General features: G+C 41.4%; 1 protein-coding gene across 2 annotated transcripts; it reads left to right on the top strand.

Moving 5' to 3' along the window:
* Window positions 1–1,659: 1,659 nt before the first annotated feature.
* On the top strand, window positions 1,660–25,483 carry ALG6 (ALG6 alpha-1,3-glucosyltransferase). Of its 2 annotated transcripts, none has more exons than XM_030494234.1 (15): window positions 1,660–1,720; window positions 4,588–4,699; window positions 8,240–8,324; window positions 11,693–11,782; window positions 12,708–12,796; window positions 15,024–15,106; window positions 15,768–15,832; window positions 18,469–18,654; window positions 19,118–19,253; window positions 21,390–21,475; window positions 22,301–22,385; window positions 23,504–23,574; window positions 24,121–24,189; window positions 24,337–24,535; window positions 24,992–25,483. In XM_030494234.1, exons 2-15 carry the CDS (start codon window positions 4,618–4,620, stop codon window positions 25,187–25,189), a joined length of 1,524 nt encoding a protein of 507 aa, XP_030350094.1. In that variant the 5' UTR covers window positions 1,660–1,720; window positions 4,588–4,617; the 3' UTR covers window positions 25,190–25,483. The 2 variants fall into 2 exon arrangements, with proteins under 2 accessions (XP_030350094.1, XP_030350095.1); XM_030494235.1 differs by lacking the exon at window positions 1,660–1,720 and adding an exon at window positions 2,082–2,298.
* Window positions 25,484–26,095: the final 612 nt, after the last annotated feature.

The raw sequence follows: 26,095 nt of genomic DNA on the forward strand, positions 1-26,095 counted from the left end.
AAACCATAATCTATGAAGAAATCTGTTTTCCTGCCATCTCTGGTCACTTTAACATCTCTATTATTAGTGATCAGATACTCCTTGGCCGTACTTCCATTTTGTAGCAGTTGAGTTTAAATCCTTTAAAACTTTCTGGGATTCCAGTCCCAAGGAGAGCACCACGGGCAGTTCATCTGGAAGTCTGGCCACGAAACCCTCAGTATGTGGTGTTTGTTTTAAAAACAATCAATTTTCTGCTGAATTTCATACGCCAACCTCAGTCAGACACACAACCAGAAGAAAAACATGGAAATCTAAAGAAAAAGAGAGTGTACTTCTAAACATTGGTAAGGGTTGTACAAAGATTATCTAGGATCATACATAGAATCCCAGACTGGTTTGTGTTGGAAGGAACCTTAAAGCTCCTCCAGTTCCAACCCCCTGCCACGGGCAGGGACACCTTCCACTAGAGCAGGTTGCTCCAAGCCCCTGTGTCCAACCTGGCCTTGAACACTGCCAGGGATGGGGCACCATGTTCTGCTGTGTACTTAAAGGGAATTGAAGTCTGTAGAACTGAAAGTCTGTAAGAAGGAGGCCTGTGGTGCAGAGGACCTTTCTTCTCCAGGCTGGTTCCTATACAAAGTCTCCCAGACACAAAGGCTGAGGAGGTGCTCTCCAGCTATCTGGTGTAGTTAAGGAACAAGTTTTCCAGCTGCTCCCTTCCTTCTGCAAAAACAAACACTTAGATTCATGACCTGAATAAAAAGCCAGTCCTCCTGCGTGCCAAGACTGTGCTTTTCACCACTAACACCCACTATCACATTTTCCCATCTCCCTGAACTGCTGAAGTAGAGGTAAGTACCCCCTGTGCCATGAAGGGATGCAGTTGAGCCAAGTGAAAACATGAATGAACATCCACTTCCGACAAGGGGGAATGGCTTTAAACCCTTTCCTCTAATTTAATCTCTGTTTCTCTCTTAACTTCATGATCTCGGCTAATAAAGTTCTTCTCAGCCTGTGGAGCCAGGCTGAGAGCTGGGCTGGGTCAGCCTGGAGAAGAGAAGGCTCCTGAAGGGGAGACCTTAGAGCAGCTCCAGTGCCTAAAGGGGCTCCAGGAAACCTGGAGAGGGGCTTTGGAAAAGGGCCTGTAGGGACAGGACAAGGGGAATGGCTTTAACCTGCCAGAGGGGAGATTGAGATGAGCTCTGAGGCAGAAGCTCTTCCCTGTGAGGGTGCTGAGGTGCTGGCACAGGGTGCCCAGAGAAGCTGTGGCTGCCCCACCCCTGGCAGTGTTCAAGGCCAGGTTGGACACAGGGGCTTGGAGCAACCTGCTCTAGTGGAAGGTGTCCCTGCCCATGGCAGGGGGTTGGAACTGGGTGAGCTTTAAGCTCCCTTCCAACACAACCCATCCCGTCCCTCCACGCCAGCCTCAGCCGGGGCAGAGCCGCGCCCTCCTCTGAGGGCAACCGCCCACCGCAGGCCCGTCCCTGTCGGTTTCCACCGCGGCTGCTCAGGGCTCCCGCATTCCCTGAAGTAAACCCCCGCCGCACCACGGCCCCTCAGCGCACCCTCCGCGGGTGCCGCTGCGCAGGCGCAGAACATCCTCCCCCCCCGCGTTCCCGCCCTCCCGTCACGCACGCGCGCCGCGCCTCCTGCACCGCCTTCACGGGGGCGCGCCCGCCGCCGGCGGAGGCCGGAAGCCGGTTGCAAGGCGGAAGCGCGTGCGCGCGGGACGTGCCCAGTAAGGAGCGGCGGGAACGGGCGGGAGGGAACGGGAGGGAGTCGCCGCTCAGGTCCCGCTCCCGCAGGTCCCGGCGGGCCCCTCTGGAGCCCCACGGGTCCCGGGCGCGGAGCATCGTTGTTGTCGGTGCGCGGGGCGGGTGTGCCGCGCTCCTCCGCGGCGCGGGAGGGGGCTGAGGGGAAAGGGAGGCCCCGGTGCCCCGCTGCATCCCCCCTTTGTGTCCCTCAAGGGAGGCTGAGCGGGAAATCCGGGAATTAAACGCGGTTTGGGATGGGGAGTGGGCACAGTGGGCTCGTGGAGCGGGGATTGGTTCCACAAACCACGCTGTTAATGTGGTGCTTGTGTTTTTGGGGAGGGATGGGATGGTGCGGGTCTGCGTGCTGGCATCTCTTTTAGACCAGCGTCTCCGACCGAGTTCCGTGAGGTTCCCTCTGGCAAGGAGCGGGTGTTTGAATCCGTGCTGTTTATCCGCATCTCCATAGCAGGCAGCGTGGAAGGGCAGTGGTGTTTGGAGCTGTGATTCGCTCCATATAGGTGACATCTCGCTTGACAGACCCTCTGGTGTTGCTCGTCCAGAGGTAAAAAGTTTGAGGTTGACCAAACCAGCTTTATCATCTGCTGAAAACTTTGTTTAACATTGTTACCCATGGCGTAGCAAAAATCAGGGGTCTGTGCTTTAGAATCTGATAAAGGCATGGCTTTCGTTTCAGGAGGTATGGAATAATTATTAAGGAGGAGGAAAGAATATTTTAATAACCACTTTTGAGCAGAGAGAAAGAAGAAACTCAGTACCCCAGAGAATGAGTTACCCCAAACACAGGGAATAGCAGAAGCACAGGGAGGAACAGGGATGGAGGAGTCTGTGTGTGAGACTGGCCTTACATAGGAACTAAGAAGTATAATTAGTTGTTCTAGCTGCAGGGAGAAAGGAAGAGCAGATGTAATTATTTTATAGAAGGGAAAGGCCACGCTTGGGACATTTGATTTTTGGAAGTCTAGTAGGACTCTGGTGTTATTTGACCCAAGTTTAGGAAGCACAAGAATTCACTTAGGATAAAATGATCCACAAAATCGACCTCGGTATCTGTTATTTAGGTCAATGTGCTTCACCTGTGGTATGGGCACAGCTGTAGCACTGAAAGCATTGCAGCATTGTTCACCTTTCTACCTATAGATGGTGATCTACTGCTGTCATCCAGTTATGTGTTAAAATAGCATTGTTTTATGCCCTCGGTGGTATTGTTGGGTCACACCTTTCTGTGAATGCTAAATAAATATGGATTTAGTTTGAGCAGAACATGTCTTGATGTTGTTTGTTACTAAACCAGCGGTTCAGTGCTGCTGCTGTGTGAATTGGGTTTTGTTGCCTTATTTTTGGCGGTGGCAGGTATGTTAAACTCAGTTAAATCAGATGATGCCTCTTCTGCAAGGAAAGCCTTTGACAGTTGTACCCAGGCTCCTCCGCTTGTCTGTAACGTATCTGTTGCTGACTGGAGGGAATGGTGCTGCTGTTGCTGATCTGGCAGAAGTGCAGCCTTTGGATTTACTGCTGCCTCTCACTGTCAACACTGGAGTAGTTTCTTTTTCATTTTTTTCCTAACTCAGACTAAATTATTTTTGATTCTCTGGGTCAAAGTTTTATAGTTAGGGGGTTTTTGCTTAGGGCAACATCATTACTTTTCTGTTTCTTGATTTCTGAGTTTGATGCATGTGGCCTTTAATTTGAGAGATCTAGCAGTGTTTCTTGTTGTTACTGGATCCTTAGCATGGCCAAGCAGGCCTGGTGGGAAATCAATCTTGCCTTTTTGGATAGAGGGATGGAGGAGATCTTTTGAGCCCGGTAGGTTTCATCTGGTGTATCCTCTAGGGAGAGGTTGCTGGTGCTGGGAAGGGAGAGGTAGAATTTCAAGTCCCTTTTTGAATACTGAGGAGACTGAAGTAAGATTCAGCTCAGGGATTTTGGTCACTAATGCCAGATGTTTGCATTCCTAGGTCAGTGGTACACAGGTAATTTCTTTTATTATGCACTGGCTCATGATTGTATTCCTGTGGAATTAGTTGGAATACTTGATGCAGAGTTTATAGTGGGCTCTGTGCTTTTGTAATGGCAGCAGGAGAACAGACAATACCTGGTCCAGCCTAAGACCTGCCAGCACATAATTAACTTTTAAATCTCTTTTGAATACGTGTAAATTAACAGAGAAGCCTTTACCAGACTTTCACTTTGTGTAATTTGGCAGTGGTTTTCTTAATCAAATACTTAATACTGTGACACCGAGTTTTTAAATGTGCGCTTGTTAACAGTAATATTTTTCCTGGTGAGTTATCAATAGAGTAATTTTTACAGACATCTCAGAAAAGGTTTTTCTTGTTCAGTGATAAATACTAGTTTGTGAGCTACTTAATGCACGTGGTTGGCATGAGTATTTTGACTACCACTACAGTCTTCTCTTCTGGTCTCTTGTAGATTCTTCTCTTGTCACTTACAAACAAATTGTGGAGCTTATTGAGATGATGCTTAAGTCTGTGTGTGTATATACAGTGTAGTGTTGATCTGGTAACTGAATTCTTTTAAGTGGTTTGAAATCTTTTACCCCTCTTGCTGTTGTTTTTATGCATTTTATCAGATGCCTTTTCAGGTTCTAGCTCAGAAGTGGGGAAAATTGCTTCTGGGCAGCTTTGGGCTTCATGGTTAGAAATTCTCCGGTACCGAAACCCCTCCTGACTGCGGCGCGCTTCCAGACGCGAGACAGAAACAGAATGCTTCTGGGTGGGGAGAAAGCTGAGATTAGCTGTCATACTACTAAATGCCTAAGGAACAAACTCACAGACAGTGCTATAGCAATGTTTATGGTGGTTTTTTTCAGGTACCTTTTGGCTTGTTACAAAGAGCAGCTATGGAGAAGTGGAGCTTAATGACAATCACTGTTTTACTGGCACTTACTGTACGCTGGACTGTGTCGCTCAGTTCTTACTCAGGTAATACATGTTCATGGTCTGTAAAGCAACCACATGAAGGTGAATTATGGAGCTTGTGATAAATTAAAATAAACTTGCATGTAAAATCATAAATAGGAAGCAATGTGTTATTTCAAGTATTGTCATATATTTTAGTGCCTCTCTATTTCCCTGGGGTTTGTGTAATACCTTGTTCCTATGTTTCTGAAGTGTGCAGTGATTATCATCACAGCTGCTTGGAATAAAACGCTGAGGAAAACACACCACAGTGTTGTTTTTTGTGTGCGTGATGGTCAGTAATGTTTTAGAAAGAGCCAAAGGACAGCTGGCTGTTCGCCCCATGCCTTTGTTATTTCAGTAGGTGCAGAATGTTGTTGCAATCCAATTGTACATTTGTTTAATCTTGTCCTTTAAGTTGCGTAACAACTATAGCCTTAATTTATATTTAGCTAAAACTGTACTGGTGGTAATGAAGATGGTGTAAAGGTGACGTGGAGTGAGCGATTACACTCTGCCTTGTAGCTATACTTCCTTCAGGTTGTTCACAGCATGAACTAGAGGTATAATCTTTTAATAGATGAGGTTTTCTCTTCCCCATCTCAGAATGTTTGCAAAGAACTAGCAGGTTGTTTTTTCCAAACCTCTCAATGCTGTTCCTACACTTAGCACAAGCTTGCACAAAGCTTGCTCTCTGCAAATTAAAACCCCCTCAAACCCAAACCATTACTTGTAATCCCCATCAACTAAAAGAATCACAAGCTCAGTCAAATTCAACTGTAGTTTTCTGTTAAGGCAACTTGGAGCTTCATCCCCTGAGTAGTTGGAGTTGTTTTGTAGCATTCTAGTGATTTTTTTAAACTGGTAACTCCTGGGTTTCACTTACTTGGAGGAATTTGCTTGCAGATAAGTTGCATGTACACCTTCTTGCACAGTTGTTTGATTTCCGAAGATGCCATTATGAGCAGTCTGTTCTGTAGGTAACACAGGCTTTTTTTACCCATCCATAGACCGCAAACCAAATACCCTGTGTTTTGCCACACAGTGCTAAATCTCTGTTGCATTGCAAGTATTTACAGTTAGATTGCTAAGTGGATCTTTTAAAGTTGATTTAATTTCAAACCTGTCAAGATTTTGAGAGTCTTAAAATGATGCCTGAACTAAAATAACATTTTTTTTTAATCTTGTTTCCTATGCAATGACTGTATAACTTTTTTTGGAATAGGAAAAAGCTGAGTCTGATCCAATCCAAATTATTAAAGCATGTGCTTAACTTCGAGCAATGGCTGGCTGAAAAAAGAGATGAACCTGAATGTTAGAGCTGTCATGCATAACTACACTGGATTTTTTTTCCCTCTTTGACTTCCTTCAGAAGTAATATACATTTAATGACAGGAGCAAGACAGAACATTGGGCAGGGTAGTGTTTAAACTGCTGTGTTCCTGTTTTGCTTTCACTGCTGCTCACTGCAGTGAAGTTGAGTAAAGGATTAGAAGCAGTCATCGTTCTCTGAAGCAGGCTCTGGTAGAAGTGCTGATTCAGCATGCTCTGAAGTGGTGTGGATGGCCAGAAACAAGGGGGTTAATTCTGCCCTTATTTACTGTAGAGTCTTGGATTGCTGTATCAGTTCCATTCTGTTGTTGCTAGCCATCCAGCGTGGTTTTGGATCTGCCTCTGGAAGCAGATAACTAATACCTTGTTTTGAAAGGTTACCATTTACGATGACCTTAGATTAGCTGATCTTGGAGAATTATTGAGGAAAAACTTGGCTTCATATATTAATGCATATTTCTTAATGCATTGCTAAACTCCTGCTAAATGAAGCTAAACATCCGCGTTGAAAGGCAGCTTCAGACCCTTAAAAATGTCTCCTTCCAGGTAACAATAGAACTGAATAAGACCACTCTAAATTTAAAGTATTTGTGACCCTTTAAAAAAAAAAAAAACCTGCTCAATTTTCGTTAATTCTGAATTCTTTTCAGCTGTATACTTGATGCTTGCTGTAGGTAGAAGCTAAATATGTATTCTCAAACTAACCGGTGCGTGATTAGTCTCTGTATTTGGCTTTCAGTAATTGAGCTTTTGGACTAAGATCCCTTTTGATCATTCTGACGCCAATTAATATCACTTCCTCTGGTGTTGTGGTTTTTTGAGAGGGGGAGAAGCTGAAATAAAATGTGTGGTTTTATATATGTGCATATGTGTGTATGCACACACATACACACGCTTAAATTTGGATAACACCTAGTCTTGTATTTCAGTAACCCTATGGCAGGTTCTTTGTTCCACTAGATTTATAGTTACAGAACAGACACTGCTAAACCTCCTATTCTCCAGTGACCTCACTTATTTGGGAAACTTCAGTTGAATGTGTCATACTGTGGAGATAATCTCTTTTCTCTACTACCCAGGAATAAATTAGCAGAGATAATATGTTCTCTCCACTACCCAGGAATAAGCAGTACATATCTGAGCTTGTGTGACTCCCACAAACATAGATCATGTGAAAAAATATAGATGGCTTTCCTATATTTTAAAGAAACTCGTAAATCTCTGTCTGGCTCATGTCAGTATTTCACTGGAAGTGTTATTAGGCCAGTTCCTGTTCTCAATAAGCACAAGTAAATAAATTCTGTGGTAAAGATGCTTAACATACTGCCATTATCAGCGTTAGGCTTATGTTGAGGGAATTGTTTATGAGTAGACTTCTGAAGTATTTGCATTGATAAAGCTTCTTTTCTGTGGAAAAAAAAGGAAATATCTTAGTTTCCTGAGAGACTTGTGTATGCATGTGTGAAAAGTGTCCTTTAACATAATTCACTCTGCAGAACTGCTACATCACAATCACTCAGTTGAAAAATGTGTGAGAGAGAATTCCTGTAAAGCAAAATGGAGCAGTTATTACTTAGAAAGCTTTGTAGATCATAAGAGAAAATCCTTCCAAACCTATTCTGTGTGCTGAATGGCCTCGTTTGGTAAACGGCTCATCTTAACTCCTTGTTAAGGTTCGTGGGGAAGGGACAGACACAGTATTCTTGTAGGCAGGCAGCAGAGGGAAGGGATCTAGGGGACTTTTGGCAGGTCCTAATTCTAAGTAAATTTGAAGATAAGGCTGGTTGTTACTTTTAAAAGCAAAGTACCACAATGTGGCTGAAACACAAGTGAGAACATTGTCAATTGATATATACTAAGGATACGTAGTAGCTCACACAGAATCGGTACAAGATGTCTGTTACGTACATTTTCTTATTTCAGAGAAAGTGCCCCATTTTTCATCTACACTTGGAAATGATTTTTTTTGTCAGATGAGGAAGCAGTTCTTCACAGTGGAATATCTTGATAAATGCTTGTTGCAGAAATATCCAGAAGGCCAAAAGAATGTATAACTTTCTTTTTTCCCCTCCCTGTTAGACTGCATAGCAGGTCAGGTCTCTATTTTGTTCTCAAATATCATAAGGGAATGGAGAATAAAATCAGTAATATATTAATATGCAAATACATATCTGGAGGAAAAGCAATCTACATAAACTTAATAAATCCTTAGGTACTGCCATTTCTTTTTAGGTGCAGGAAAACCACCGATGTATGGAGACTATGAAGCTCAGAGGCACTGGCAAGAAGTTACTTACAATTTGCCCATCAGGCAGTGGTATGTAGTGTGTGAGTTACAAAGGGGTAAATGTAATGAAACTTTGGGTTGTATCTTACTTTAATATACCTTCAAGTTTAAGATCTCTGCAACATCTTCTACTGTTCTCTGAACTATACTAAAATCCCTTTTGTATTAATACAATATCACCCTGTTCTTAAGCTGAGGTACCACTTTCTTCACAAAAAAGAAAAGCTAAAATTTAGAATTTTGACTTGCCAGCTATGAGTTTCTATAACAAACTGTTCTGGCTTCTCTGTTGTGAAGCTTGAGCTTTGTTTTGGATTCAATGGAAAGATCAAGAAGTAATTTTTAGCAGGCTTATATGAGATTTTGGGTTCTGGTTTAAAAAAGAAATCAGTTCAGCTTCCTGAGTTCTAGTTCTCTAATGCACCAAAACCTCCGTGATTATCAGCACTGACAAAACCAAACCAAGCTCTGCTCATCTCCCTGAAGCTGAAAGGCAGGGACATGCCAGTAAATGCAGACTTGAATTCTTGTGCTGGAGGCACTGGTTGGTTTTTACACCTGCGGGTTAGTTGTTCACACACATGTTCTTAATACAGGTTTTAAAATGTGGGTGCCTGGACTCTAGCTGTAAGGATAGTGATCTTAATTTGTACAGATCACTTAAACCAGTAGGAAAATTATTCCAAGTATTGTATTTGTTTTTATATTGTTCCTAATATTCCTTAGAGCTTGCATGGAATGATAAAAATTATTTAGTCCATATATGTGCTACAATGTAAATTGGAATACATTGGAACTCCAGGTCATTTTCCAATAGGGATAGTTGCATTCTGTTTGATGTAATTTTTTCCTCAGCTGTCTGTTGGGGAAGAAGTTAATATGACAGAATAGAATATTAGTTCAATTGTATTGCTGTAAATATATGTGTGGCCAATTCTGTAAATATAACACTCTGAAACTCCGCAGATGATTTTACATTGTGACTTTGGATCATCCTATTGTATCTATATTATCATTTCTCTTCTGCATTTTTCTGGGATAGCCAAACCCTCCTTGTGCCAGAGTTGGGATAATGGAGAGCTGACATAATTATAGAGTTGGCAGCTTTGATCCACTCTGCTACGTGGAACTATATGTACTTAAAATTAAGAGTTATAGCAGTCATTATTTCTAGGCATTCCCTGAGGGCAGATGAAACTATATTGCAGGCTGGGTTTAGCCTCTGGGCTGCCAGCTGGGCATCTCAGCCTTGTTGTATTTGCTCTTTGTTTTATTTATAACAGGAGGTTTTTGGGTTGGGTCTGCTTTGGGAATTGAATTTCTAATACAGCAAAGTCATAGTCAGTTTTGGGTGTTGGAAAAGAACATCTTGGCTGACACGGAAGGGATTACATTCTAGAATACTAAGCTGTCTTTCCCTTCCTGTAGTATAGAAATAAGCAGAAATGCATTATACTCCAGGGTGTAAAAATAGTATTCAAATTTGAAGTTGAAATTCTAATCACTTCTCGCGCTGTTGCTTGTTTAGTATTAGAAGAGCTGTCTATGCAGCAAGCAAGTGTTCCTCTGTAAACTTGGCTCCTACGTACAGAGAGCAGCTCTCCTGAGGAGAGCTGTCACGTTGACTGTTAAACAGGCACCTATAGGTAATACAGCTGCGTGTTCCGTGCTTGTTTTCTTTGACCCAAAACAAAGATTTATAAGACAAATTGCTGCAGTAAACTACAGTATTAGTTTCCTTCTGTGAGATTTCTGAGCCAAAGGCCAGAACTTATATATTTCTTTTTTATATTATTCTTTAGAGTCTTGACATTATTTATTTAAGGCTCCTTTATGAACATCCTTCCTTATTACGCTGCTAATTAAAACTGTGGAAGCTTTTTTGCTAAGTATTACTGGGCATAGGGATTGTTTTTTCTGTTGAAACTATGAGTTTATGGAAAGCAAAATTGAAAAACAAAACCCCCAAACCTAAAACAAACCTGGAAAGTTTACTACTAAGTTGCAGACTCTTAGAATCTGCATGAAGAATCTGAACTGCTTTGGCATGAGCAGTCTTGAATCGTCAGGTAAGAAGCAGAGATGCAACTCAAAGAAACGTGATTTATCATCAGTTCATCAGATTCTTCAGGCAGCTCATAAAGAATTCAAGAAATATCATTTACTATAATAAATGTCAAAAATTGGCTGCATTTGACAAGAGAAACTGGAAGAGCCATGAGCTTGCCCCATGGCAGTTAGACTAGTCAGTCTGTTTCACTGTGAGATATAAAGGGTCTATTGCCTTATTTCTGTAACTTCTGTTTTCCTTGGATAAAACCTTCTGTTTCTCATCTGGAAGAGGTGACTTAATTTTAACTGCTGCCAGCCTTCCATAGACATACTGACAAAGTAATTCCAAATGGGCAAATCTCTCACATGATCTACCTGAGTTTTGAGGCAGAACAAGGTAAAGGGGTTGTGGCTGATGTATCTGATTGGGGTTTGTGCCCTTCTGTGGTTATTGAGGTTACTCTGATAACTTGGTGTTGCCTTCTAAGGAACTTTTCAGCCTCAACTCCTATGTTCATGCTAACAGTATTGTCTAAGTGCACCTGCTGTGGCATAGTTTTCTTCCAGATACATGCTGCTTTTTGGTTGTGTAATATCTTTGTGCCACCCTTTTCCACTTCTGTTCAGTTGCTTTCCAGCAGCATAACTTCCATAGATGGTTTTCCAGCATTTTCAGATTAAGGTCTGTTGAACAGTTCACAACATGCTACAGTAGAGTCTAAAAGAGGAGCAGATAAAGTTTAACTGTTCAAAAGCCAGTGTCACATATTGCACAGGCTGTCCGAGTCCAGAAGAAAAAGGATTGTAGGATAAATACAAGGAAAAAAAATAACTAGTGAATTAAATTTTTTTTTTTGCAATTTCCATTGGTTTTATTTCCTTCTTGGCAAATCGACTGCTGTCTTCTGGAATTATTGACATGGGTGAAAAATGTAGGTTTGGTTTGTAGGTGTAGGTGAGGACCTGCAAAGCCTGGCACAGACACAAGCCTAGAGCTGCAGCAGATGTGCACCGCTATTCTTGTACAGGCTTTGTCTCTGGATTTTTGTCAGACTCTGTTCACATCAAGGGTTTTCCCCCTCCAGGTAAGTAGCTTTAGCAGCTTTTTAAACTCTGCTTTGCAAACACAAGTGAGAATACTCTGAATCACTTTTGCTTTTGTTTTGTTGAGATTTTTTTGTGTGCAGTAAAATAAAGCAGATATAGAAGTTCCTGTCTCCTGTATTGGATTTTGAATATATTAATACAAATATTTGGGTAAATATTCAGCTTTTTCCTTGGGCTGAAACAAAGCTGGAAATGTAGATCCTTATTAAAATTTTTAATTATTATTATTATTATTTTAGGTACTTCAATACAAGTGATAACAACCTTCTGTACTGGGGCCTGGATTATCCACCTCTGACTGCCTACCACAGTCTTGTGTGTGCTTACATGTAAGTTAATGATTTTAAATACTTTATGAAATACCAAATTCGTCTCTCTTCCCCCCTTTCTCTCCTCTTTTTGTGTCTTTCTCTACTAAGGAGAGAAACCAGTAGCTAAAAACTACCAGTCTGGGCAGCTGATGAAATGGAGAGTATTGTTTGCTTCCTTAAAGCTAGGGAAATAGATGTTACATGTATCCCTATTGCTTAAAACTAATACTGCTGTTTTTCTGTCTTGTAATTATCTCAAGGGGAACTGAAGAGTTACATTTTTTTTGCCAGGTCCGTAAACTTTAGCAGATTTAGATGTGACTTAGACATTTATCTTTCCATAGAAGCCCCTGTTGGATCAGTGATGCACAGAGAAAAGTGCTGTAGGAATTGGGTGCATCTCACGGGAAAGCTCTCGTGTGTTGAGAGCCCAAGTGACATTTGATGACTGGATATCATGTAAATAGAATTCTGTTATTGGAATACTTTTTCCACAAGGGCTTTACTGCTGTTGGAATGGGACTTATGGAATAAGAATGTAGGTTAAAGTGCACAGGCTGAGTTATGTGGGGCATCTATGTGAACTGTAAATGGTTTATATTTAATACTTAAGCATGAAAGGTATTTACAATTGTTTTCTTAAAAGTCAGTGGAACCAGACTGAAGGTGGTTATCTTGTCCTAATAAATATTGTATTCCAGTCTTACTGTTTGCAAAGATGATTTCTTTTTAATTGTGAAAGAGTAGCTAAAGTCTATAGCATAAACTGATGCAGCCGTGAGGGAAATCTTTCACTGATCACTATTGCTCTTTGAAATACTCCTTCTCCATTCATCTTAATTCTTGGAATATGCTCCTGTGCGTGTCATCTTTATTGCTGAGAGGAGTGTAAAGGGAAATGAGAACTGTCTACATTTTGATGTGTCTGTACTTTGTTTTACAGTGCAAAGTTAATAAATCCTGATTGGATTGCTCTGCACACATCTCGGGGGTATGAGAGTCAGCCACATAAGTTATTTATGCGTACAACAGGTAGGAAAATTATATTTCCTCAGGATGATGGTACAGATTGTCTTGCTTACTAATTTAGCATGTTTAATGTCATGCAGCTTCTTTGTCTTTACCAGTTTATTCCCAGTTCTTGGGCTTGGGTAGCCTTGCAGCTCCATTTATGAACCAAACTCCTGTGTTCTTTTCTCTTCTGCCATTTTTTGTGAAGCTGATAAAATACACAAACTAAGTTTTTAACCCAATTGATAAAAACTCTTAAGACAAAGCCACATTTTTGTAGCATAGACCCATTTTTAACTTTGAAAATAGTATTGTTGCTTTTCCTTCCATTCTGATAAACATGCTTTTCATTTTCAGCTTAGCTTGGTTTTCATGGTGGAATTATTTTATGTGTAGACTGGCATTAACAACCTCTTGAGGTCTTGGAGATGTTTATTATGAGCTGTATGCTTTATCTGAAAGGGAGAGATACTTGATATTTTTAAAGATGTCACTTTCAGAGTCACCACTTTTTAGAGGTAGACTTCTGTTAACAAAAAGATAAAAATGTATTTCACCACTTTTATCCTAAACTTCATTTGTCACTTTTCTGACTGTTTGATTATTTTGAGCTAGAAAGAAAAGGTTAAAACAAGTGCCGAAAAAATATACATGGATAACAATTCAGCAGCTCTATCAGTGGGTCAGCAAGCAATGTGGCCTGTGAGCTCCTGTTCTCTAAGCAGTGGAAGATGCTGTGTTATCCTGTTACTATTTTCTTCCATTTGAAGGGTTTCTCTTGCTTTATGTAATACTGGAATTGCACAAAATGTTTTCTGATTGCAACAGCAGAATGTGTTGTTCATCAGTAGCTTTTCAGTACTTCACAAGCCTCAGTCTGGTGTTAGAAATTGATTGAATTGAAAAGAAATAAAAATCACTAGAACTTAATTACCCTTGAAATGGTCTTTATTAGTTTTGAAATCAACTCACTTGACAAACCACTGATGGATTGAGGAGAGCTGATAAACACTTTTTAACAATAGCCATTAGAAGAATGCATTAAAATAATTCAGAGTTGTTGGTGTCAGCTCTTGGCATCACACCTTTGTTTTAAGTGTCAGTGGATTTGTTTTGCTAATGCCTCAGGTTTGTTTGTTTAATTGTGGCTTCAGCAGTGAATAACTGATAGTTTTAAACATGTTCTTCCAAATCCCATGACTAAAAAGAGGCAAATTATACTTTCCCTCTTGGAATAACTGCATGTTTTCCACAACTGTTGTATAGAAATAATCTGACTCTTCTTCTCAGGCTCTTAAGACAACACTCAAGGAATTCACCTGGTGGTTTAAGCACGAGCAGGAGTTGACACAATTCTAGTCAGGTGAACCTGCTGGTTCTGTTGTCCACCCTCTCACAAATACTTGCTGTAGGCAGATGATGGCAGCCAACCAACTAGTTTTAGGCTATTTATCCACATCACACAGACTGGAGATGATAGTTAGAACTTAGAGCTTCTTTATTGTGTCTCCAGACTATCTGTTTCATCAAACAACTTGACTGGATCTAGTTGTAGTTGATTTCTTTGGAGAATGAAGAATGCCTTCTCTCATTTCGGCATGTGAGGAACTAGAGTGTGCTCCCTTATTGACTGAGGCTGTGCCAGAAGCCAAAACAGCTGAACGCATGGAAGCAGCAGCTTTTGGACATCAGAAATGATAGCGTTCGAGACATTAACAAGATCAAATTCTGTACACCCCTTTCTTTTTGTCCTTTGAAGTGGAACTCCCCAGTTTATTCTGATGAAGAACTTTCTGATGTTTTAATGTTTATTTGCCTATATGTTTTCCTTGTTGTTCCCTAAACAATTGCAAAAAATGAGCTTTGGTGTAACTGCCAACTGGAGCTATCTTTAAAACAACAAACCATACTGTAACACAATGTAAGATAATGGAAAAGCTTATTCAGCTGGAATTATAGCCCTGTGGCTTCTCAAATCCAGTTGAATTGAATGACTAAAGTGAAATTTTCAGTGAGGGTACAGAGGCAAACCCCATATTCAAAAGGTAGACAACTAGTCTTACCCCAACACTGTGTAGTTATGATCATCTGAGTGTTTTTTAACACCAAATGCAACCAAGATGTGGAGCATTAAGTTAAAACCATAAGTAAGAGTCAAAGATTCACAATCCAAATGAATATGTGTGACTTGAATAGCATTAAGTGAGGTATGTGGAGGGTTCTAACAAAGTTAATCTTTATTTTTCAGTGATTCTTGCTGATTTGCTGGTTTATATTCCTGCAGTTATCTTATATTGTTTTTCCTTGAAAGAAACATCAACTAAAAAGAAGGCAAGTATCTGGCGTATGTGTAAATGAAGAAACAAAGATAACACACTGTTAAAACAGGGGAGAAATGTAACAGTATGAGTGAATTAATGTATAGAACACTATGATGGCTTCGATTGACATAAAACTGATGACAGTCATTACATCTCATACTAAAGGCCTTTCAGTTAAAAAGATAAAGCCATTATCTTATCTGACAGCAATTAATGTAATGCTTTCAATAACAAGGTGCTCTGAAGTTTAGTAGCCATGAACTCCTGAATTGTGTTCCTTTGTGAATTTATTACTTGGGCAGTAAACCCACGATGGGGGAATCTCGGAACTGCTTTGTCTTGTACACTCCTTATGGTAGAACCCATACATTCTGGAATAATAAGTCTTAGGGTTTTTGGAGTGGTTCCAAGGTTTTAGGTGGATGTGGGTGATCTCTGAGCTGGTTGGCAAAGGGCAGGCTGGTCTCTATTCTATATTTTCTCACTTATGGGAAATCTTTATTCTTTTTTTATTCCTCAGAATATTACTTGTAGAAAATCAGATTCCTACATATAGGATGCACCATGGAGGGGCAGATTTTTGTACCAGAGTAGTAGTACAAGTTTCTCTGTCTGATTTCTAACTTAGAAATAATTATTTTCCCCTCTTATTTTTTGATCCTTCTTCCCAGGTTTCCAGTGCTCTCTGCATACTGCTTTATCCAGGCCTCATTCTTATTGACCATGGACACTTTCAGTATCCTTCTTCTGCAGTGAAATTCCTTTCAATTTCCAAAGTAACACAGTTCTTTTAGTAGTTGTCTTTAGCTGGGCGGGAGGTTACTTCTGTGTACAAAGTCATCTGAGAGGCTTCTGCCTACCCCAAAGCAGAGATGATAAAGAAAACTCTAAGTCTAAAATACGTTGGGGACAAATAGTTGAAACTGGGGCAAATCAAACATGAATAGCATTCTTCCTGTGCCTCAAGCTCATGTTTGTCAGTCACTTTATTGCAGAAAACATCAATGCTGTGACAGTGACAACACTACGACAGTGGAAAGAATGATGGCTTGTGCTCCTGTGGTTTGTGTTTGGAGAGAGAATCACCTTAGATCTTCTTGAGGTGGCAGAGGAATGTGTCAGGTGTAGTGTGTAAAATGTTCACCTCTGTAAAGTGTGCCATTCTGTCTTGCCTTTACCATTGCTTGACACTGGCACTTCACATAACCATGTGCCAGCTAGGCACCTAACATGAGTTAGGCTCTTGGGCTGACTAGTCAATGTTGGTGGCAGACACCTTCACAGCTGGGTTTTTCAATAAGATTTCTGGTTTTACACTGGTTTTGCACATCATAAAGCAAATGCTGTTAGTTGACTGCTCCAGGCTGCCCTGTTCAGTGCCATTGAGCCAGTGGGACGCTATCCTGGAGTTGTAATAAATGTAGATCTTTAAATATTCTAAGGAGATGTTGAATCTCTGTGTCTACTACTAAATCAAGCAAATAGTTTACTAATTTGTGGTTTTCTGAGAGAATGCATGGTGAACTTGGAAGATACTATATCTTAGAATGTAGATTTCAAAGGAGAAAAGTTCATAATGCCATTGAGTATTTGAGTTACAGTTCAGGGCTTCTGAAATCATATTTTTGGCCTGACTCTTCAAAGATACAGATCATCTGTACCAAGGATACTTAAAAGGATAGAGATGGGAATGAATGCAGTTCCTCTTAGAGAGAAGCTGGTGGTCAGAAGGTGGCACAGAGTTAGTTTCCTAGTATGTACAAAGAGGAAGGCAATAATCTGTTCTGTATGTTCCATGTTGGATAGAGCACGAAGTAACGTCCTTGAGTCACCATAGGGAATATTTGGGGGTTTTTTTAAATACATGGAAAAAAATCTCTGAACCATAATTACAGTGAAATGTGGAATAGGTTGACTGTAGATGATGTGGAATCTGCAGCATCGAATCCTAAGAAAAGATTCCATAAACCTCATGTCTGGGTGATGCAGGTGCAGCAGATGCTGTGTTGAAGCAGACATGCACTGCAGGGTCTCGTGTGCTTTGTTCCAGCCCTGTGCTTCTTGCATGGATAACTTGACTAGCTGTGACCAGCTCTCAAGAAGTCAATAGATATACTTAACCTGAACTGCTGCTGCACATCTCTGCAAGGGCAGAGCCTTTTGGTATAACAATTTGTTGATGTGAAATTGAGATCTCAAATATACATGGCAGTAAAATACGTGGTAGTCTTCCAGTGCCTAAAGGGGGCCTACAAGAAACCTGGAGAGGGGCTTTGGACAAGGGCCTGTAGGGACAGGACAAGGGGAATGGCTTTAACCTGCCAGAGGGGAGATTGAGATGAGCTCTGAGGCAGAAGCTCTTCCCTGTGAGGGTGCTGAGGCGCTGGCACAGGGTGCCCAGAGAAGCTGTGGCTGCCCCATCCCTGGCAGTGCTCAAGGCCAGGTTGGGCACAGGGGCTTGGAGCAACCTGCTCTAGTGGAAGGTGTCCCTGCCCGTGGCAGGGGGTTGGAACTGGATGAGCTTTAAGGTCCCTTCCAACACAAACCAGTCTGGGATTCTGTGATTTTGAGTGGGAAATTTGAGTGGGCTGAAAACAGGGAGACAAATCTGAATGTGTTGTCACAGCTGTTTCTATTGGCAAAGAGAAAACAAAATATTGTGATGTTTCTGACTGTGTCTTTTTGGTTTCTCTCATTGTGTAAAAACCAGTAAAAGACAAAGCTAATATTTTGTTACAGTTTGATAGGAAGTGTAGCTGAGGCTCTTCAAACCCTGAGCTTGGGGACTTCTACTTAAAGTCATAAGGAAGTAATGTTGTTTTTAGTAACTATTATTCATTGCTTGTGCAGTATTAGCAGTAAAGAGGACTGGTTGTGGATGAGGGTGTGTTGTGAGTATAATGTGTCACAAAAACCTCAGAAGTCCTCGATCTAAGTAATATATAGTTTAAATACTGATGTATTTGAATATTCTGTATGTACCTTTTGAGAACTGGGAGGAGAGACTCTTGAAAGGTTTATCTTTAATCATGTAAATACCAAGAAAAACATGTTTAGCCTGATGCATTTGACAGTATTGTCACCAAAATCTTGATTGACTGAATACATAATACGTGTATAATTAACACACTCACTACTTGTACTCAAATTTGCCTGTGTAAGCTTTGAATCAAGCTTTGGAAATCTAAAAAATACACTTTAAAGAGAAGTACAGTTACTTCTGTCTGTGAATAACAGAGTCACAACTGGCAATGTGCTTTTAAAACTAACTTGAACGAACTTTTGTGTGCTATTTTACACTCATCCCTCTGGACATTCATTACTGCCTTCCGCTATGAAGATGTGTATCTTGTCCTTGACATAAAAAACCATATACAACTCAGTGAGCCTCGGCCTTGCCTTGTGGGGTGTTCTTTATTTGTCTTACGACTGGGACCTTTTGGGGTCAGTGGCCTTTTGCTTGGCCTTGAATTACAAGCAAATGGAACTCTACCATTCCCTGCCCTTTTTTTGCTACTTGCTTGGCAAGTGCTTCAAGAAGGGACTGAAAGGAAAGGGGTAAGTGACTTAAACCAGTGTACCTTTCTCCTGACATTGAGAATGTCATTCTCCTTGTTTGCATGTGAGCATCTCTGAATTCATTTCTAGTGGAAGATACTTCCCTTCTTGTAATGTGTTCCTCTCCTGCAAGATAAACATTTCTTGTTGAGATCTACGTGAAGTATTTCCATTGAACAAACAGCAAAATCTGTTCAGGTGTCTTCATGCTGTAAGCTAAATTAAATCCGGGCTGCAGCATGCAAGCAGGTTAGAGTGTCAGCAGTAACTCTGTGGTCCTCATGGAGTTCTCACTAACCTGGGGACAATGAACTTTTTCTATGGTGCTGGTGGCTCCTTGTTTAGATTTGTTACCTTCAGTTCTGTATCCCTTGTTGTAAAAGGTTTGTGCTGTAAACTAAGACCTGACTTGTGTTACCAGTAGGTGGATTAATCTTTTCTGATGTGTTTCTCTTGCTTGCAGATTAGTATTGCTAACTAAGATAGCAGGGACAGTGGTGGTTTCCTTTGCTGTCTGCTGGCTCCCGTTCTGTACCGACATGGAACAAATCATGCAAGTACTCAGAAGACTCTTTCCCATTGACCGAGGCTTGTTTGAGGCATGCATGTTTTCTTCTCCCCCACCCCACTGTAAATGTTCTGTATTCTTAGATCCCTTGAGAAACCTTCAGCGTGACCTTTAGGGATTTCATGTGGGAGACACACCACAGAACTAGTAATTCGAGCTGGCTTCTTCAGCAGTCATTTCTTGCCAGTTATTTAATCCAGTATTTAACCCCAGCTCAGCTGGCATCTTCCAGGATATTATACGAGTAGACAACACTTATCCCATCATCAAACCCATACTTCAATCCATACATTTTTCCATTGAAATAGATTCCATAGTAATTGACAGTGTCAGAAGATGTAACCTTGAAAGTCAACAGCTTCAGGCTCTGTCTTTGGGCCTGCTCAGCTTCTTTTGATCAGGATTCATTGTTAAAATGAAATAATTAAAAATAATGGTTTGGGTGCATTTTACAACTTCCTTTTTGTCTCACTTTGTGGAAACTTGCACTGAAAATCCACTATTTTCCAGAGGTTTTAGGCTGGTTCTGCTTTTCCTTTTCCCCAGGCTATGGAGATTTGCATGCTGCAAGGTGCTGAGTACCGCAGCCTTAATCCAGGAAAGCAATTCCTCATTCACCTAATGCTAACACAGCACCAGGGAGTCCTGCTGATAAAGGAAAGGGGATTCCTTTCCTCAGCAACAGGGAGTTGTTGCTGCTGTTTTCCTTAGTTAGAGCGTGAATCTTAATGTTACACTTTAAAAAGCAGCTTCTCAGCTTCAAGTTTAAGCAATAAAATGAAGCTTTGAATTTCCAGGGTTTGATGTCTCAGGGATTTAAGCAAATGTTTACATAGCTTGATTAATCCTTAAATTTTCTTTTAATCTTCTTTAGATATAAATAATATCACAACGGGCACTTTTCTTTCTTCAGACGTTAATGCTAATGGACCAAAGGCAATGTTTTATTTAGGCAGTGATATCGAAGTGTTCTCAGTGTATTCCCTGCTAGTTTAGTTAAACAAAGAGCAACCCAACCCCCCCCCCAAAAAACAACCCAACAACAAAACAAAACCCCAAACAACCCCTCCAAAAAAGACCATCCTTCAAAAACCCCCCAAATAAAACAAAACACCCCAACAATGATCCTATTCCTTAGGAATGATCTCGAATTTAGTTTTGTTCACCACACTTCTTATTCAGTACCAAGTTTAAAACTAAAACCTGTAAATGACAATAACCAGAGATGGAAAGAGCTGAAGGATTTTAGTCTAATATTAGCCCAAATATTTCCTGAGCTGATCAGGGGGTGAGTTGCTGGATGCTGATCGAGATAAACCGAGGAATTGTCCACGTAAGCAACGCGCAGTAAATTTACACCGGGGTGCCTGGAACAGGTTCTTTGAATCAGTTCCCATTTACAGCAGCAGTAACAAATGCTACTGGTTGTAAAACCGTATTGGCTACTAAGTAGGCGTCCTCTGTGTGTGTGTGTGTGCTGGTGCTGCCAAACCCTCTGTTGGCTTGTAATCCTCAGCAGGTTCGAGGCACATACTCTGTACTGCTGCTGAGCATGTGAGGAAGATGGCTCAGTTGTTGGTGCGAGCAGCTTTCGTGGTGTTATGTCTACACAGCTGTGCCTCCAGCAGCTGTTTCGGGATGAGTTTCAGGAGCATGAGAGCTGTAGTTACAGATTTAATTTTGAAAGTGATCCTAGCACAACTGCTAATGTCTTTAGACCTCTTGATTTATGAGAGGTTAACTCTGTCATTGCTAGCAGGCAGCAAGCACGGCTAAAGACACCCAGGTACGTCATGAAACGTGGCAGTGTGCAGAGTGTCTTCACATTTGAACAAAGATTCATATACACCAGCGTTTACTCTTGGGACAGGTAGTTTCAGAGCCTTATTCTCACAAAGTGCGTGATCTCCTGAGTTCAAGGCCAATCTTTTGTGCTGGAGAACTATTTCTCAGTTATTTTAGAGTATGTTTTAATTAAGCCTCTTGAAACTTCCCGTTTTGGAAGATCAGAATAATACAAAGTACATCTAAGCACATCTGCAAGTGTCTCTTCACACCATCATAGTAAAACCCAACAATCCCCACATTCCAAGCCCCAATGTTGTCACAAATGTAACCTTAAATGAATGTAACTGTCATTAATTACCTTATTTTTTTCCCCTTCCAGGATAAAGTAGCCAATATTTGGTGCAGTCTAAGTGTCCTTATAAAGATAAAGAATATAATATCACCTCAAACTCAACTAAAACTCAGGTAAGACAAAACAGAAGTGCTTTAGGTAGGTTATTGTTGTTGTTATATTTTGCAAAATGAGTGATTTTTGTCAAAGAATGAGAAGTGATGTTTAAAATATTGAGAAAATGTTTTCTTTCCTCTACTGTATGTACCTTCCTCCCAAGTGATGCTGGCTCCAACTATCTTGCTCCAAGTGATAATGCCCCATCCCCAGCAGTGTTTAAGGCCAGGTTGGACAAAGCCTTGGGCAACATGATCTAGTGTGTGGTGTCCCTGCCCATGGCAGGGGGGTTGGAACTGGATGATCATAAGGTCCTTTCCAACCCAAACCATTCTATGATTCTATTCCCCAAGTTCTGTTAGGAATATTGATGACTGAAAAAATTCCTGCTTGTTTATATAGTGATTTAAGCTACTTGGTTGGTTAAAACTCAATTAAAACTTCCATGCTTTCCTCTTAAAGAACTACCTCCTGTAGTGCTCTTGGAAGTCCGACTTCACAGTTCTGGTTTTTGACTAATGGAAGGATTCAAGTCTAGATCTGCAGAGTCAGAAATATTAATGGAAATCATAGAATCAGCTGGGTTGGAAAAGACCTTTAAGTTCATCAAGTCCAACCATTACTCCAGGACTGCCATTAATAAATGCTTTATTCCTTGTTCAAAAGCATGTCTGTCAGCAAAGAGCACTCGGTGCTCTTGTGATGGAGCCTCCTTGGGTCATTTTGTACTTCTGAAAACGAAAACTGAATTCCAAACTTAGATGATCTTCAGAAGTGATCACATGAGACTGTGGATGTAGCTACTCATGTATTAAAACTCTTTTTCTTACACAATTCTTTAGTTTTGCTGTAACATTCCTGAGCCTGCTGCCTGCATGTATAAAGCTCACAGCCCAGCCCTCTCTCCGAGGATTTAAGTTTGCTTTGGTAAGTGCATGTTTTTAACTGCTCCTTGGTTTAGATCCACCAGTGAGTATCAGTTCCACTCACAGCTGCTGTGATGTGAAGTGTGGTATCGTTCAGTGCCGTTGTGCTGGTGCTGCAGAGATCACTTAAAAACTGTTATGTTATTATGTGTTCAGGCGTCTGATGTGTCTTTTAAATCCAGACTTTCTCCCTGAACCCCAATTATTTAATGCTCTATTTTTATTATCTTCCTCTGAAGAGTCTCTAGAAGGTTCCATACACATTAAAGCCTTATACAGGGTTGGAATGTCTTGTCTTATTGTTTAGCTTCCAAAGTGCTAGTTTTTCTTATTCCATCAGCTGCAAAATTCAATAACAGAAGTCCCAAGATGGACAGTGTGAGCTCATGAGGGGTTTGAAAAGAGAATGATACTCTTTTCCCAAATGTTTGCCTTTCCTTAGTCATACTATATCACTGAACTTAAGCACATTAACCTGACTTACATGCAAAAATCAGTGTTTCCTTGAACTCAAAATCCCATGGAGCTGGTCTTAAGGTTTCAAGAGTTAAAAGATAATTTCTCTTTTTAATTTTCTGTGAGTAAAGTTTGAGAGTTCGTCACAACATTGCCTTAAAATTAACATTTATCTGTTCGTAGAATTGGTTTACGTTTTAGTGTGTGTGTTTTATTTGGTGGGGGGGGGAAGGATTGTGTTTTACTTTGGTGTGTTGGCTGGTCAGGACAAGAAGCAAAATTCTCTGTCAGAAAGGTGGGTAGCTCTCCCCCAGGACTGAGCTTTGCCAGTGTTGATGTGTGTGGATGTTGTGTTTGCCACACAACAGAGCATCCCACAGTTTGGGGATACTCTTGCCAGTAAAGCAGAGCAAGAGCGAGGGCTCTTCACATGAAGTAGTTTTTGACTACACTGAGTAAACTTTCAAACAATGTACTTTTCAGTGTGTAGAGGTGGGGGCAGAAGCACTTGGAAATGGCACTGGAGTAAATGTAGCAGTTAATTAGAAAAAACACATCATTTAGCTCAGAGATTCCTGTCAAGTCTGTGCCAGCAGAGAAACTAAAGCATCCCTTTGCATTGCAGTCACATAGACTAATGTGTCTCTGATTTGCTTTCCTAAGGTTAGTTGTGCATTGTCATTTTTCCTGTTCTCCTTTCAAGTACATGAAAAATCTATTCTTCTAGTGTCAGTGTAAGTAAATTATTTTTCTGGGGATATATTTTGATCTTCTTTTCCTCATCTTGTTATTGCATGCTGCTTCCTCCCTAACAAATACATCTGATTGTAAAAACTCTACACATTTGCTTTTGTGAATAACTCATAAGTGAAAGCACGCAAATAGAGCCATGCTGCTGCTCTCTCCTGCTTCTCCCATCTCTGGGCTGTGTGTCCTGGAGCACCATGTGGTGCAGGCCAGAGCTGCCTGCCTGGGGCTGGTGGAGGTGATGGTCCATGCTAAGCAGAGATGTTACTCAGCTGCCCAGCATGGTTGCAGGTTGAGCCGGATGTCCTGTGTGTACCTGAAAGTAATGTTTGATAAAGGAGGATTGGGAGAGGCTCTGGCAGAGGATGCACTTCAGGTGCTGCCTGTTCCTGGGTTTTCCAAGCCCATGCCAGTGGGGAATAGAGCTCTGCCTGGCCTCCTGGAGGAGTGGGAGCGCAGCATCCATGTGAAGGGTGGAGGATGAAGCGCTGTCACTTCAGGGTTTGCTTATGTTTCTCCTCTCTTCATTCTAGACCAGTCTGCTTAATCATAAATGAAATCCCTTTTATGGCCACGTGGTTTTTACTCGTGTCAACGTTCAGGTGAGTTGGACACTACTAGTAGCATTTAAACCCCATGTTCTTTCCCCAATTCCAGTATAAACATCTCCTTTTCCCTTTTTGCTTTACATTCTTTGAAATATAACTTGAAATCTGCCCTCACTTCTGTGGGTAATTCTCTTTTAACAGCATGCTGCCTCTGCTGCTGAAAGACGGGCTGCTGCTGGCCTACACTGTGACCATGCTGGCGTTCCTGTCAGTCTGCACCACTTCCTTTTCCATATTTGAGAAGACTTCAGCTGAGGACCTGCAGCTGAAGCAGTTCTCCCTTTCCCTGAAGGGACACGTTTCTTGGCTTAAATCCTTTCCCAAGATTGTCAGGACACTGGTAAGTCATTTTAATTCCCACAGCTCTTCCCTGCAGCTTTTCCTGGTACTGAAGTAGTTGAATAAACCAGTTTAACGTCCATAGCTGCACATTCTTCCCTGTGGTGAGGTGCTGGCACAGGGTGCCCAGAGAAGCTGTGGCTGCCCCATCCCTGGCAGTGTTCAAGGCCAGGTTGGACACAGGGGCTTGGAGCAACCTGCTCTAGTGGAAGGTGTCCCTGCCTGTGGCAGGGGCTTGGAACTGGATGAACTGGTCCCTTCCAACCCAAACCACGCTGTGATTCTATGATACAGCTCCAAACACGGAAAGCTGCACCGTGTCTGTGTAGAGATGTGCTGTAATGTTTTTCTGCAAGTAGAGATTGAAGAATACAGAGCAGCCACATAGTAAAGTAACAGCTTACTCATTTGAGGTGTTGAATCACCATTAGCTAATGCATCATTCCTTCTCTTACAGTTCCTTCTCTCCATAACCCTGATGGCTGTCCTGTCTCTGATGAGTGCCACAGTGCATCCCCCACAGAGGTTACCGGATTTATTCCCTCTGTCTGTGTCTGTTATTTCTTGCTTACATTTTATATTATTTTTGGTGTATTTTAATGTTGTTATTCTCTGGGACTCAAAAAATAGTAGAAGTCAGAAGAAAATCAGTTAATGAACCTGTGAAGATCAAGGACTAAACTGTGAAAGGACAGAGTATTCTCCATGAGCGGTGTCTGGCATTGCAGGTAAACCTGCTCGTGCTGTAATACAATTCCTGTATCCTAATGAAAATCAGGAAACACATCACGCATATTGAAACACAAAGTGATCAAGGACTGTTTTAAAGGAAGGAATATTTTGAAGAGCATTTGGAAATGTGATTTGGTGTCGTCTTCAGGAGTGTAATACTTTTTGTTACCTATTTGTAAACTTAAACTCCCTAATAAAGGACCAAATTTTGAGTTAAGGCTGAAGTCCCCTGGCTGTGTTAGCAAAGCAGTTTGCTGGTTTGCTGGCATTGAGTTTACAGGTTTCCCAGCATAAAAAACCTGAGCAAGTGGGTTAAGTATTAAGTAGAAACTCCTGACTGGTAGCTCTGCAGTTCTTGCTGAATTGTTTTATGACATAAACTGTCTTGTGGTGTCAGTCTCTGTCCTCCGTTGCTGTTTGCTGCCCAAGCCTGTGTGTCAGTGTGAGGTGTGCTCTGGGTGCTGGAGCTGAGCACTCACTTTCTCAGCTGGTGCTGGAGGGGAGGACATGTGGCCTCCAGCAGTGTCACTGGCCAGGATCTAATGCTCAGCCCCAGCACAGACCCAAGTGCTGCAGCCCATTGGGATGGTAATTCATTAGCAGCTTCGGTTCACCCACAGGCTTTGGGTTTTCTTGTGTTATGTGTTATTTTCCTCAGTGCCAGCACTTTTGGAATGCTGGAGTTCTGTAAGCAACAGACACAGCAAAGTTAATGCTGGGTGCAGGGGTAGAGGCTGTGATGGTTGGGAAGGGGAAGGTTCTTGTGTGTGCAGCAGGTTGGAGGATGCATCTTTGCTGTAGGCATCAGCTGTGATTTGATTTTAACACT

Source organism: Strigops habroptila, chromosome 8, assembly GCF_004027225.2.
Source record: "Strigops habroptila isolate Jane chromosome 8, bStrHab1.2.pri, whole genome shotgun sequence".
In the NCBI taxonomy this organism is placed as follows: domain Eukaryota; kingdom Metazoa; phylum Chordata; class Aves; order Psittaciformes; family Psittacidae; genus Strigops; species Strigops habroptila.